General features: G+C 34.8%; 1 protein-coding gene across 1 annotated transcript; it reads left to right on the plus strand.

Moving 5' to 3' along the window:
* Positions 1 to 12256: 12256 nt before the first annotated feature.
* On the plus strand, positions 12257 to 13195 carry LOC125340680 (olfactory receptor 4F15-like). The gene has a single exon (XM_048332439.1). It carries the CDS (start codon positions 12257 to 12259, stop codon positions 13193 to 13195), a length of 939 nt encoding a protein of 312 aa, XP_048188396.1.
* The last annotated feature ends 2800 nt before the right edge of the window (positions 13196 to 15995 follow it).

Here is a 15995-nt window from a genome sequence, read left to right on the forward strand (position 1 = left end):
TATCTAAACTCCTCTGGCAAAAGCAAAGGCAGCACACTTTTTCCTGTGGGTCCATTAGCATAAGATAACCAAGACATTAGTTCAGTCTTTATGATCCTAATAATTAGAGAATATGAAGATGGGAACTTCAAAATGTTGCTCACAGAATATTGATGAATACTTTATGTTCAGATGAAAATGTAATTTTATCTATGAAATAACACCGTAAGGATTTAAAGACTATGAGTAGAAGTCATAAAAAAGTAACAAAGAGAAAGGTGAGATGGGGAGATAGAATGGAAAATAAATTATGGGGAGCAAAAACAAGTGGAAAGGGTTATTATGGAGTGTGTGCACCCTACCTTTCAGTACAGGCTCAGGATGCATCCTCAGCATCTTTCAGTGATGAGAAACAGGAAAACTAACTTCTTTTGTTGATCAGCTGCTCAGTGTGCATGATTTCAAATAGTTCTTTTGGAATGAAACCAGTTAGCAGGAATTGATATGGATTGCTATCCATACCTGTCTTACACATTGACTATTGGTCTTCTATGACAAAAGGATTTTCATTGTTGAGCCTAGATTTTATGACAGACACATATTAGCTATTTTATTTTTATTATTAATTAGAAAATATGAATTTTATGTTCATCTGTTCTTAAGCAAATTATTTATGCCATCTTTATTGAGCATAGGGGGTAGAATAGTCTCTAGGTTAGATTTGAAGTTTTAAAAAGTATATTCTTCCTTCTTTCTTCCCTCCCTCCATCCACATTTCCTTCCTCCCTTCTTTTTCTTTGTCTATTTTATTTCCATTTCACTATCCCCCCCTTTATTTTTTAACTGTAGAATCAAGGGTGTTCTATGGTTCACTAGGTAGTATATCTTATGTGTCAGATCTGTGTTAACATGACATTTTAATAATCATCAGATTTATTTGGCAGATGTGAATGCATGACTTTCCTAATAATATAAATAGATAGACAAGCCTAGAGTATAAAGTGGGGGCTGCCTGACACCTTATTATAGCTTCTGATTGCAATCTGATATTGAGATAACTACATGATAAATGACAAGGTTTCTAAAATAAGACATTAATACTTCAGACTATTTAGAGAACACATACACACACAAATGTAAATAAGTGGCCAATGATGGTTCAAGATACTATTAAAATAATTTTAATGTGTTTTTTGTTATCAGTGCAGTGTATTTTACTCCATCAGTAGCAATAACTTAGTAGTTCTTATTTGCTACTTTAATTAAATGAAGAGACAAAAAGAAGAGACAAAATTTTAAAGTAATTTGAATATATCAGGCCAGGTCAGATGGCTTATGAATGCCATTTTTCTGCATGTTGAGGGTTTGGGAACTTGTCTGAGTATAGAACATTACTCTTGGCTATTTTCTGAAACTGCTCCAAGGTGTTCTGAAATCTTAAGTACATACTGGCAGAAAAGAATGTAATGTCTTTGTTAAGAACATTAACTAAATAACACCTTCAGAACTCTAAGGTCGATATAGAAAACGTTATAGAAAACATGATCAAATTGGTATATGGAATGAAAAGTGAAGGTCCAGAATCAGATAATTTGTTGTCTTACCTGGGGGAGTCAGACCTGCTTCTTAGCTGCTTTAGTTTGCACTAGATTGTACCTAGTATGTAATCTGATTTGTTTTCGGCAGTAATGGAATTTAGAGAAAATATGTCTTCTTCAGTGTAGAATATTGTGCCAGATAGCCTCTGGATGGAGAAACGTTTTAGCTGTGTTTTAAGTGGAGCCAAACATTGGAAAGAGTCTCCTTATCATTCTCTTGGGACATCCCTTAGCTATCTGCTTTCCCTGAATTTCGTCCTTATGTGATAAACCTGATCAAAGCCACATTCAAGTCACTCTAATAAAATACAGTAAGATTATTAAAAACAGAAAAGTGATACTTAAAACATGTTTTCTTGTGCTCATTAGAAGCATACCATACACTTCTATTTATTCTATACCCAGTATTTCCTATGACTGAGCTAGGATGTGATTTAAGATTTATATAGATATATGAATATATAAAATAAATATATAACACAAATATGAATATATAAAATTATATATAATAGTGTAGTGACAGTCTTGTGATTCAGAGAAGCATGTAGATTTCATCAATGTCATTTCTTAAGTAGCGTTCTAAAATTAACCTTTGAAAAATTTTTGTGTATATCATTAAGTGATGTAAAAGTAATGGAAAATATGTTGTGATGTACTACTCTATTAAATTATATAGGATCACTGCATACCTCTATTAGAATAAAGCAATGAAATAGATGCATTTTTAGTAAATAGTGAATGTTCTCTTCACCTGTCCTTTTTCAATGTTAAGGTTGTTGATGTTAGTACTAATATGACTGGGCTACAACATTCTACTTATTGCTATTCCCATAAATAGTGAGTATACATATAATAGCCATCATAATATTTAATGAGAAAAAGGCAGAACACATAATCACCAATCATGAGAGTAAAAAATCTAATTAGAGACAAAGTAATATTGCCTTTCCATTTAACTTTAGAACCAGTTAATATTCACAAGATAACTTAGTAGTGTTTTGTAGTTGTATTGAATATATAGATCAAGTTGTGGAGAGTGAATACTTGACAGTACCTTCTCTTCTCTGCTTAGGAACATGAAATAAATCTGTATTTATTGACTTATTCCTTCATCAGAATTTAGAAGTTTTATCATATATGTCTTAAATCTCATTTGTTCCATCATATCAAGTACTTCATTTCGAGAATATTATTATAAAAGTACTTACAAAGCATGAGTTTAAAGAATATTTCAAACTCCACACATCATTGCCAATATAAGGGAAAGCAATGGGCCTTTGCATACATGGATCTTATACCTGCAAACATGCTATATAGTTTATAAATCAGGAATTTATCACATTTTTGTTTTCATTCAGTTGACAATATTGTATTAATTCTTTAATTATCTATTTTACCCTGAGGTTGTTAAAAGAAGGCTGTGTATTTTCCAAATATATGAGTATATGTTAACGAATTTTTCTATTTGTTTTTCAATTATATGGATACAGCCTAACTGTGGCATTGATTTCCAAAGTAACTCCATACTGGTTGGGAAACATATGACATATAATTTCAGTCCAATGTGCATTCAGATGTTATACCCTTATGATTTCATTTCAAACATGTATCAATTAAGGTTCTGTAATCACATTGTTTAATACATAGGGAATCTTGAGGTTATATTCATAACTTTTGTTGTAAGTCAGTATTGTAACATAGCCTATGATCTTGCTTCCACATGGAATGCAGCTTGTGGTTTACATCAGTAGACAATGCTACCAGGGGCATCAGCAGACCAGAGGAAATCAGAGATGAGCTAGTGCCAGGACTGTGGCGCTGGTGAGCCCCACCCACCTCCTTCATGGGACATCAGTCAATGACAGCACACTTAGCGGGAGGAGAAATCAAGTACTCTTCCATGATCACTGACAACATCCTTGTGCAAACCCCAAGTTGTACTGGCAGAGATCTTTCCCTGAGAGTGTGAAGGTACACACTTGGCAGTAGTGTCTTCTTCCTCAGAGTCAGAAAAACATGACCCCACCCAAAGAAGAGAATAACACTGCATTAGCTGAGCAGAAAAAAGGGTTGTCTAGAATGTGTTGGACCAAAACCTTCGAATAACTGTTCTAAGAATTCAATGTACCTACAAGGAGCAAAAACTGACAACTAAATAGTTTTAAGGAAAAGGTACATTAAAAATGAGAAATTTAAAAAAAAATTCAAAGCCCTGTGCTGGGCTCAGCCCTGTAATCCAGGCTACTCAGGAAGCTGAGCTCTGAAGACTGCAATTTGAAGCCAGCCCAGACAGGAACACCCCAAAGACTCTATCTCTAATGAATCACCACAAAGAACCTGTGGTAGCTCATGGGGTATAGTGCCAGCCCAGTCTCCAGTAACCAGGCCCTGAGTTCAAGTCCCAGTACTGGCACAAACGAAAGGACAAAATTTCAAAAGCATTATAAAACAGAATTCAAAAGCTGAAGGAAACACTAAGCACACTTAGTAAACTTCAATGTGAACTTCAGTGGCAACATCAAAAAGTTGGTAAAAAAACAAGTGAGTATGAAACATCATCTGATGTTATATAGAATTTGAAAAAGTGTAAAGAAAGTCAGTGGAATGAATGGGACTCTAAAAAAAGTGAAAACAACATGCATATTTAGAAAATCCTAAAAAGGTACAAAGATTATTTAAAGAAACAATGACTGAAGATTTTCCAAATTAGGGAAGAAATACAGACATCATGGTTTATGATATCTAAGAATAACCAGGAAATCTAAACCCCAAAACATCCCAAACATATTCTGTAATTAAATTATCAAAAGAGAATTTCCAAAGCATTGAGAAAAAAGTAACTTGCCATATAAATGGGAGCTCAAATAACATTATCAGAGTATTTCTAATCAGAAATCTTACAGATAAGAGGAGAGTGAGCTGATTTTAATGACAGACACACACACACAAAGTCAAATATTGAATGTGCCAAAGATTATGAGAAAGGAATCCAAGCCTTGGGGGACAAAAAGCCATCAAATATTGGAAGATATAAACAAAGATATAAATAAAAAGAGAAATGATCAAAAGTCATAAACTTATAAAATGGTGGTAGCAAGCCTTCTGTGTCAAATGTTAAGAGAAACATAGAAGCTGAATGAGTAAAAACACGAGATTCAACAATTCCCTACCTAATCAAGAATATTTCCAAACTAATTCAAGAGCAACATTGTACAGACAGAAAATTAGATCTAGAACACACACAAAATTGATTTAGAACACACAAAAACAATCTACAAAGATCAGTTTGATAAACCAAAGAAAATCACTATAAAAACTATCTATTATTAGAACTACAAAAGGTAAATGGACCCTAAAAGCTAAGTGGACCACTCTGTGAATGATCTGTAATCCCAGCACCAGACAGAAGCAAAGTCATGTCCATGTGCTCATATGCTCACGAGTGGAATGGCTACTACAGAACCGCACATCTGCCTGTAGCCATGTCATTGAGTAGTATCATCTTAGATCTGACTAGTACAGGAAAGCGGCACACCCTGGAATGGAATGGTATTGTGCCCCCAAATGAAAAACCATCTCCATAACTGCTAAGGTAGAAAGTCACAAGCCAATACATGAGAGGATTCCTAAAAGAAAGCACAAGAGGGAATGGAAATGAGGCCCACATGTCACTGGATACATGACAGGGATGATTCCTAGTACAAAAACACTTTCCCAGTTCCACAAAACAATGCAGAAAAACTTGAAATACTGTTGTTCCAGATGCAGAAAGCTCCAGAAATACAAAGTCAGAAACCTCAATATAAATTGATTTGTGAATTGACTTTTTTGGTATTACCTAAGAGATCAAAATGAAGTAATTATTTTATTACCTTCAGCAAATGTGTATTAAACTACCGAATCCAAAACCTAGAGGAAGAATGTAAAGTTCTGGGGTGAGCTCATGAAACACTTGGCATGTAGGACAGTCCGTGGTGAACTGCAGCCTGCAGACAAATGTACTATGCAGCATAAAAAATGGTTGTATTGACTTACAGCCACAGGTGTGCACTTATGAATTACCATGGCTGCTGTCGTACTAGAAAAGTTAAACTGGTTGCTGGCAATGCCCATTTTAGGGCCTACAAACTGAGAAATGGACCTTTATCAGAAGAATTGTGCTGCTGCCTATGCTGGAGGGGCCCATACAGTAAAGATGATATGTTTAACTATAATTGAGTTTGGCTACTTTCCCTCCCTTCTTCCCTCCTCCATTCCTCCCTTCCTCCTTCTTCTTCCTCTCTTCTTCTCTCTCTTCTTCTTTCTCTTTCTTTCTTTCTTTCTTTCTTTCTTTCTTTCTTTCTTTCTTTCTTTCTTTCTTCTCTTTCTTTCTTTCTTTCTTTCTCTTTCTTTCTTTCTTTCTTTCTTTCTTTCTTTCTTTCTTTCTTTCTTTCTTTCTTTCTTTCTTTCTTTCTTTCTTTCTTTCTTTCTTTCTTTCTTTCTTTCTTTCTTTCTTTCTTTCTTTCTTTCTTTCTTCCTTTCTTTCTTACTTTTGCCAGTCCTGGGGCTTGAACTCAGAGCCTGAGCACTGTCCCCTGGCTTCTTTTTGCTCAAGGCTATCATTCTACCACTCGAGCCACAGTGTCACTTCTGGCTTTTTCTGTTTATGTGGTACTGAGGAATCAAACCCAGGGCTTCATGTGTGCTAGGCAAGCACTCTGCTGCTAAGCCACATTCCCAGCCTGCTAATTTCCATTTGTTCAAACTTAAATATGTTGATTTTGAAAAAAATACTTTTAGATATAGCACATTTTATTGTTATCTTAATGACATAAATGTGATCAAAAATAAATAAAATAAAAATGAAAGAAACAGGTTTAAAAGTTTTTTAAATTTTAAATGAAGAAAATGATGTCTTATAACCACAGTTTACTTTGAAAATGAACTTACTTAACTACAAAACAAATATTTCTTAGTCATCTACAACATGCTAGAAAATATGTCATATTTGGAGAGAAAAAAAATTGATCCTTAAAATAAATGATCAAATTATATGTGTAGTATGGGAATTAATTTGGCTCTACCTGAAATCAGGATCACATGTTTCACTTTGCAGAATCTAGACCTAAAAATTATGATATAATGAATAAAAAGGTGACTCATTGGATTCAAGAGCCAGAAGGAGGAGAAGGAATAAAAGGTGAGGGTGACGGGATATGAATATGATAAAGTACACTATACTCATGTATGAAAATAGCATAATAAAGTCCACTAAAATTGTAAAAGGGGAAGAAAAAGGGGACTATAAAGATGGAGATATCACAATGAAGTGTCTCTGTAAAATTAGTATGCACTAATACATAAGAATAATGTATATAATTATATATACTAATACATATTGTAATGAAAAATATTAAAACTTATATACTATTAATTAACATTTAAACTTGAAATGCTAAAAATAGTAGGAAATTATCTTCTTTGAGGGAGGAGTTATCTACATTACATAGATTATTTGTAAATATTTCTGGTAAGCGGTTTGCCTCCTTCACTTATTTATTCACTAATATTCTTATATCAAAACAGACTGATAGATATTTATTTTATGCTTTTAAAATCTGGATTATGCCTTATAAATGATGAATTATTCACACTTATAATCCAGTACTCCACGAGGGTTTTCTTCCCTCATATCTATAACTCTGGTCTATTCATGATAAAAACAGTAAAAAAAATTCTGATAGAATCCTTTGAAATATCTGACATGTATTATTCTAAGTCAAGGTCACCAAACACAAGTAACTTGAGAAACTGTGAAGGAAATGAGCAACTTCAAAGGACATAGCAATTAAGAACATCAAGTCAAATCAGGGAAATCAGAAGGAGCCAGGGAATTTAATTAATAAAATATGTCAATATTGATTCAGCCTTTGTACCAAATATAATGTACTTACATGACATGCTAAAAATAGTAGTTGTGTCGAGTGTGTGCATTGTCTATTCTTTTTCTTCATAAATATAAACTTTCTAAAATAGTTTATTAATGAAAAGAATCAATAAAAATACATACATAAGTTTATCTTATCCATGGAAAGGAAAGGGAATCACAGAAATAGCAGGACAAAGGATGAACTAATTCAACAACGATGTTCGCTAGACACTATGTTGGAAATGAACTATACAACTTGGTGGGGAGGGGAATAGGAAGGGATAAGTGGGAGAAAAGGAAGGAGGGGTAACAGTGTTTAAAAAGACATGTACTCATTACTTTATGTAACTGTAACTCCTCTGTTCACCTTTACAATATATATTCCATATATATACAATATATTAAAATATTTTATTAAATAACAGTTGGAGGAAAGCTGGTAGAACAGTTTTAATTTCACTCAAATATTCTATATTTTAAAACTTAAAGATGAATAAGTTTAGCCAGGTTCCAGTGACTCATGAATCACAGTTGGAAGGCTGCTTGAGCAGAAAAGTTCCAATGAGACTCCTATCTCCAATAAGGTATTCAAGAAAATCCAGAGGTGGTGCTGTGGCTCTACTGGTAGAGCATTAACCTTGAGCACAAATGGGCTCAGGAATAGCACCCAGGCCCCAAATTCAGGCAAAAAAAGAAAAAAGAAAAAGAAGAAGAAAGAGAAAAAGATGAACTAGTTTAACTTTGAATAAAACAAGTAAAGAACAGATTTGGGGAAATCACTCTATTTTCCAAACTTGCAACAGTTAAATAGTGTGCACTGGTATCCCTAGAACAGAAGAAATAAAGCCATACATGAAAGATAGTTGACTTTTTACGTGAGTGTCAAGCCTATTCAAGGTTAAGTGGAACCTGTCCAGCCATTGATGGTAAAGCAAATGGAATGTCTACATGTGAAATAAATTCCAAATCCTTTTGCATTTAATTTCTGTGTGTTAATGACTCTTTCCATTGGTCATTTGATCTATAAATTTAAACAAGGTCTAGATTTTATATTCTCTAACAGTTTGCTGGTATGCATTATCAGATATAATCTGCTTTCTGTTTGCTACTTTAGCAAAGGTGCTATTTCTTTTTCCCTTTAGTGCCATAGGGATTCAGAGTTGCACCCGGGCCCTGAGTCCAAGCACTAGGACTGGTATATAAATAAATAAATAAGCAAATAAAGCAGAATCCCCAAGATAAATGGTCTTGGGATTCAGAACACTGGCCAACAGGTGATGGATTACCCAGTGCCATTGTTAGCTGGAGCCATTGTGAGAAGTGTGAAACACACAGCATCAAACAGAAACATTTCTTGAAAGACCCAGCAACAGTGAAAGAGTGGTTTTGATTTCTGGTGTGATTTTTCTCTTCTTATCAGGTAAGGTGTGATGGGGCAACCAAAGTCAATAGCCTACTAGAATCATCAGTTAAATTTATTGTATAGGTAATATACAGTTCATACTCCACAACATTAATACTCTCATGTTTATTTGTATTTTTAATTTCAAAAGCACTTATTGGACATTCACCTTTACTATATTTCTTAGAGTAATTTTAGAATTTTCATTGATCCTTATAGCCTAGATATTTTTCTTGATTTTTCAGGTAATATATGGACATATTTATACTTCCTTAGTAATTCCAAAGTCCTTGGAAATTTGTTTTCAGTTACTTTTCTCCAATTAGTCATAAGAATGTGATCATTTCTAGAGTAATAATTACAATTTTCTTTTCTTTTCTTTATTTATTTATTTTGGCCAGTCCTAGGCCGTGAACTCAGGGCCTGAGCACTGTCCCTGGCCTTTTTTTTGCTCAAGGCTAGCACTCTGCCACTTGAGCCACAGCGCCACCTCAGGCCATTTTCTGTATATGTGGTGCTGAGGAATCGAACCCAGGGCCTCATGTATACAAGGCAAGCACTCTTGCCACTAGGCCATACTCCCAGCCCCAATAATTACAATTTTAATCTCTCTCAAATGCACCACTATTTCTGTAGGCCAAGATTTATAATTGCTGCTATTGAAGGCTTATGAACTGTGAAACAGATTAATATTTGTAAATGTGTCATAGACTGGTAAGTATGATATGAGGGTTAGAGGATAGATATCTAATCCAGACTGGAAATAGAAACATCTAGATGAGTTGACAAATAGGATGAAATGTTTGCACTGAGAGGTAATTTAGCTACGTAAGAAAGGCTGGGGGTAGTTTTAATGATTAAAAAAACCAACAAACCACCAACCAACCATGGGTGATCTGCACCATCATGAAAGAATAAGGACTATGTGTAGATCATGAACTTTTGAGGACCACAGGCCAGGTGAGAGGGCACAGGGCCTTCTGTGTACTGAGATGTCCTGAAGGCAGAAATCACTCAGGCTTTTAAGCAGTGACCAGGCAAGAAAAGATACAGGAAGTGTTCTGTTGGTGTGCTACTATAGCTACTCCTCTCATCATTTATGATATCCTTCCTTCCTTCCTTCCTTCCTTCCTTCCTTCCTTCCTTCCTTCCTTCCTTCCTTCCTTCCTTTCTTTCTTTCTTTCTTTCTTTCTTTCTTTCTTTCTTTCTTTCTTTCTTTCTTTCTTTCTTTCTTTCTTTCTCCTCTTCTTTTCCTGTTGTTGTCTATGCCTTTTCTCCTATATTCTACTCTGTTGCCTTTCATATCTTTACTGTTACTAACCATTTAAATAGCAAATAGATATTGTAAAGACTAGCAATAGACTACTCATGAATGTGAAGTTGGATCTTAGTGATGAATCTCTTACTAGAATCATTATCTGCTATCATTGTGATTTTTTAAAAATAAGAAAACAACTGTCTCAGGAATAAGAACTGTTCTCAAGAAAAAGAAACAATTGTTTCTCTTTGTAAAACCTTATTATGACTTTTTAATTATTTGAATGATTCAGAGATCACTATTTGAATGATTCTGATACTTCTGTGGTGAATTTGAAAGCAAACCTGGAATTTCTTCTTTTTACTTTGAATAATCAGCTTTTGAATTAGTAGTGAAGCAGCATTATTACAGATCATTTAATAAAGGTCTTAGAAAATGAAAAACCACAGGTGGAATCTTACTTTCTGGGTTCACTGCTGGTGGTACTTGGGTGGGTACTCCTGGAGAACTTTTTGCTTACTTAAATATACAGTTTTCATATTACTAACCACACACTCTCAGTTTTTGCTTATATTGTAAATATTTTCAGGATTATATACTTTAAAATGTTTAGTAATTTTAGTAGCCTATACTTTCCCATTCTACATGTGTATGATAGTATACTTAATAACTTCACTATCAATGGACACAATTCAACAACATCCTGTTTCATGTATTATATATGCATATATAATATATGCGTGTCTATGTAAATACATATAAATAAACATATTTATATATAAATATATGTATGTATATTTGCATGTGTATTGTCAGACCAACACACAGTTATCCAATGCTGTGCACTGAACTGTTTCCAAACTATGACTCATTTTGAAATCTTAAAAACACTGGAAATTCTCTCTTATTGGTTTCTTACAACACTCTCCCTGTCTTTGTCTTTCCCTTTTTTTTTTTTTTTATTTTGGCCAGTCCTGGGGCTTGGACTCAGGGCTTGAGCACTGTCCCTGGCTTCTTTTTGCTCAAGGCTAGCACTCTGCTACTTGAGCCACAGCGCCACTTCTGTCCATTTTCTGTTAATGTGGTGCTGAGGAATTGAACCCAGGGCCTCATGAATATGAGGCAGGCACTCTAGCCACTAGGCCATATCCCCAGCCCTTGTCTTTCCCTTTTGATTTTGTGTGTGTGTGTGTGTGTGTGTGTGTGTGTGTGTGTGTGTGTGTGTGTGTGTGTTCTGGTCCTTGGGTTTAAACTCAGGGACTGGGAGCTGTCCATGAGCTTTTTTTGCTGAAGGCTAGTGCTCTACCACTTGAGCCACAGTTCCACTTCTGGTTTTTGGTGATTAATTGGAGATAAGAGTCTCATGGACTTTCCTACCTGGGCTGGCTTTGAACTATAATCCTCAGATCTTCTCTTAAGTAGCTAGAATTACAGGCATGAGCCACAAATATGTGGTTGTTTCTATTGTGAGTTGTCTGTACATATCTTCCCACTATGTAAAATTGCACCTCTTCTTTGTGTTACTAATATATTTGTTCTTCTATCAAACATAGCAATTTGAATGATAATCATTTTTCCCAAAACTATATATCCACTATCAAAAAATAACAAAGAAAAATGAAATCAAAATCATATTATTTGCTTTCCCAATTATTCAGAAATCTCTTAGTATTCATTTTATTTATTTTTGTTCAGTTTGCAACCTTTTTTAGTTGGAAACACAGAATGTTCATTTTTATGCTGCCTTGAGTATAATTACTTTAACATATACTCTTTATGTGACCAAAACTTGAGGTTTTTGGTTCCCCCCCCCCCATTTTTCCCCTTTATTGTCAAAGTGGAGTACAGAGGGGTTACAGTTTTGCATGTAAGGCAGTGAGTACATTTCTTGTTCAACTTGTGACCTCTTCTCTCATTTTTCCCTCACCTCCCCCTACCCCTTTCCCTCTCCCCCTATGAGTTGTACAGTTGGTTTACACCAAATGGTCAAAATACCTTATTGAAGTTCATGGAGATTTATTCTAAAAGAATTTAACTTTTCAGTATTTACTTCTGATAAATTCTTTTCTTCTTGTTTTGTTTAGATATTTTAGGTAAAGACAAAGCATCCAATGTATGAAACAAATTACTCTGAAGTATCAGAATTTATATTTCTTGGACTTTCTACCTACAGACCAGTGCAGCGTTTTCTCCTTGCCTTCTCTACAGTGTTTTATGTGATCATTGTCCTAGGTAATGTCTCCATTGTGCTTATGGTGACTTTAGACTTCCATCTACATTCCCCCATGTATTTCCTTTTAGGAAACCTCTCATTTATTGACCTATGCTTGTCTACTTTAATAGTTCCCAAAATGATTTCTGACTTGTACTCTGGCCACAATACCATTTCATTCCAGGGTTGTGTCATACAGATGTTTCTCCTCCATGTCCTTGGAGGATCTGAGATGGTGCTGCTCATAGTGATGGCCATGGACAGATATGTGGCCATTTGCAAACCACTTCACTACCTGCGTATTATGAGCCCACGAATGTGTAGTTCGCTTCTGTTTGGGGTTTGGGTTATTGGACTGATTCACTCAGTGATCCAGTTAGCTTTTGTTGTACATTTGCCTTTTTGTGGCTCTAATGAGATAGATAGCTTTTATTGTGATCTTCCTTGGTTTATTAAACTGGCCTGCATAGATACTTACAGAATGGAATTCTTGGTAACTGCTAACAGTGGGCTAATTTCTGTTGGCACATTCTTCTTATTGCTCATCTCCTATGCTTTCATACTCTTCACTGTATGGAAACACTCTGCTGCTAGATTGCACAAGGCCTTCTCTACTCTTTCAGCTCATATGTCGGTGGTGGTTTTGTTCTTTGGACCTTGCATCTTTGTTTACATGTGGCCATTTCCTACAGTACCAGTGGATAAGTTTCTTGCAATTCTGGATTTCATGATTACACCCATCCTGAATCCTGCCATTTACACCCTGAGGAACAAAGACATGAAGCTAGCAATGAGGAGATTGAATGGTCTACTCTTGAATTTGAAAAGAATCTCCTAAAAAACTTACAAGAACACAAGTTGTGTCTTCAAAAAGCTCTACCATAAACTTAAGTATTTGGTGGACTCTTGTATTGTGAGACAATTTATTGTTCCTTACCCAGAAGATTGAAAATCTTGGGTAGCTTACTTCTAGTTTTTAACTGATATTGTGATTAATTGATTATTTCTGAAAAATTGTACATAGTTTAAGAGTTTTCAGAACATTTTTTATATTGTTCAAATTTGTATTGGTCTATAGAAAGTTTGAAATAATTTATAAATTCAGATTGAAAATGTGTATTTATAGACTTAATGCAATTAGTCAATACTTTCCTCTCATTGAGTTAAAAAAATCTCATTTACAGAGAATGAATGGTTCATTCTCACCACAGTTAATTTTAACAAATAAGACATAGTGACATTTTTCTGCTTTTTATTACTTTATTATATTAATCAACATAGTCATAAGAACTTAAGTTTTTATACACTATATGGAAAATGAACTCTATAACTTGAGGGCAGGGACAAGAAGAGGAAGTGGGGGGAAAGTGAAGGAAGGGTTGACATTGTTCAAAAAAGAAATGTACCCATTACCTGACTTATGAAATGATAATCCCTTTGTACAGCCCCTCTTATAACAACAATAAGATTATACATACATACATACATACACACACACACACACACACACACACACATTTTTTTTGCCAGTCCTTGGCCTTGGACTCAGGGCCTGAGCACTGTCCTTGGCTTCTTTTTTGCTCAAGGCTAGCACTCTGCACTTGAACCACAGTGCCACTTCTGGCTTTTTCTATATATGTGGTGCTGGGGAATCGAACCCAGGGCTTCATGTATACAAGGTGAGCACTTTTACCACTAGGCCATATTCCCAGCCCCTGAGATTATATTTTTAAAAATATAAAATTCTAAAGAAATGTAACACAGTAAAATAAATACTATTACGTTTCTTATGAAATAATGAAGTTGTCAACTATGAAATAGTCATGTTTTGACATCTGGTCTCTAAGAGAAAAGAGCTAGTCTTCTTGCCCTAAACTTGAATTTCACCATTCTTGTGACTGTAATTGTGTGATAAGTTATGAATTTAGAAAGGAGAAACATTAATTCAGGCCCAGGAATCTGTCCAGCACACAGAACAACACAGTATTTTTAGGTACTAACACTTTATTCTTATAATGAGAATTTATAATGAGAATGTACCATGAGAACTTGTTCACATGTACCTTTCATACTGTATTTTACGATCTAGAGCAATGAATAATAAAGTATCAACCACAGCTCATTTTTTCTTATTTAAAAATAAAAAATTACTATTAAGGCAAAATATTCCATGTGAGTCTAAATACATTGAAACTTACATATTTTTTATTTGAAATTTCCATCATAGATGTGTTATTATGAAACATTCTTTTAGGATGTCAGTTTAAAAGTTAATACCTAATAAGTGATTTAGCAACTACTTTATAATATCACTTATTTGGAAGTTAGAGAAAACATACATATAAAGTACAAAGGCTTCTTAGTCATGTGTCTACATATATTTCTTATATTAAGTTTAGTCGATTGGAAACCAGTTTGATGAATATTTAAGGCCATCTCAACCATGTTATAATTTACTGATAGTTTTGACTACATTCTCTGACAGTGTCCACTGTCTTCAGTGTTCCACTGAAGTAGTAATCAGCATCTCCAAGAAGTACATTAATGGTTATCTTCTGTTCATAAAAATGACAGTAGTCAGGTATTCTGCTGTGGAACCTGTTTTTTCTAGTGTCAGTAGATTGATGAAATTTCATAATAGTTCAAAACACTTGAAGGTATTTTACTATTAACTTTAAGATGGTCATAAATCTTGCAGTTTTCCCAGGAATGGCAACACCTACCATGTCTTCAAGTAACCATATTGTAGATGTGGTCTAAAGCTATGGTATCTGAATATAGGAGGGTTCAAATCCAATATTGTTGTCTCTGAAGCATAAAGCGGTACCAGTCATGTTCATGTATAGAGACTAGGACTTTAAAAGGAACTGCAAAAAGGCAGACATTCAGTAACCAAGGAATGATACTTCAAGAGAAATCAAATCTCCCAATAGCTTGACCTTGAATCTCTCAGACTTCAGAACTCAGAACAATATAAATTTCTTCTTTTTAAGTCACTCTGTCCAGGGCTGGGAATCTGATCTAGGGGTAGAGTGCTTGCCTCCTAAATCACTGTCTAGTTTATTGTATTATACCAGGTCTAATAAAGCAATAGATGGTATCTTAGTCAATTTTATACTTCTATAATCTATATCAGAGATTAGTCGATTATTTTTTTTTTTAAATTTTATTTATTTATTTATTTTTGCCAGTCCTAGGCCATGAACTCAGGGCCTGAACACTGTCCCTGGCTTCTTTTTTGCTCAAGGCTAGCACTCTGCCACTTGAGCCACAGTGCCACTTCTGGCCATTTTCTGTATATGTGGTGCTGAGGAATCGAACCCAGGGCCTCATGTATACGAGGCAAGCACTCTTGCCACTAGGCCATATTCCCAACCCCTATTTTCTTTTTTAAAAACCCTCTTATTCTATTGTTGTAGGGTCTTGAAAGTGCACGATCAAGTTGTCAGCTTCTGAAATCTGGTAGGGTCTTCTTGCTACATCATCCTATGGCAGATCAGAAGAACTAGCTAGCAGAGCTGTCCCAATGATCCAAAAGTCTGTTTTACAATGCCTTACTCTGTTTAATAAGGGAGGAGCCCTCATGATCTGATTGCCTGTTTCTGTCCCATCTCCTCCTGGTAACGCACTAGAGTTAA

Source organism: Perognathus longimembris, chromosome 23 (assembly GCF_023159225.1).
Source record: "Perognathus longimembris pacificus isolate PPM17 chromosome 23, ASM2315922v1, whole genome shotgun sequence".
In the NCBI taxonomy this organism is placed as follows: domain Eukaryota; kingdom Metazoa; phylum Chordata; class Mammalia; order Rodentia; family Heteromyidae; genus Perognathus; species Perognathus longimembris.

Coding starts and splice junctions, on each gene's coding strand:
- LOC125340680 (XM_048332439.1), top strand. CDS start 12,257: ATGTATGAAACAAATTACTCTGAAGTATCAGAATTTATATTTCTTGGA.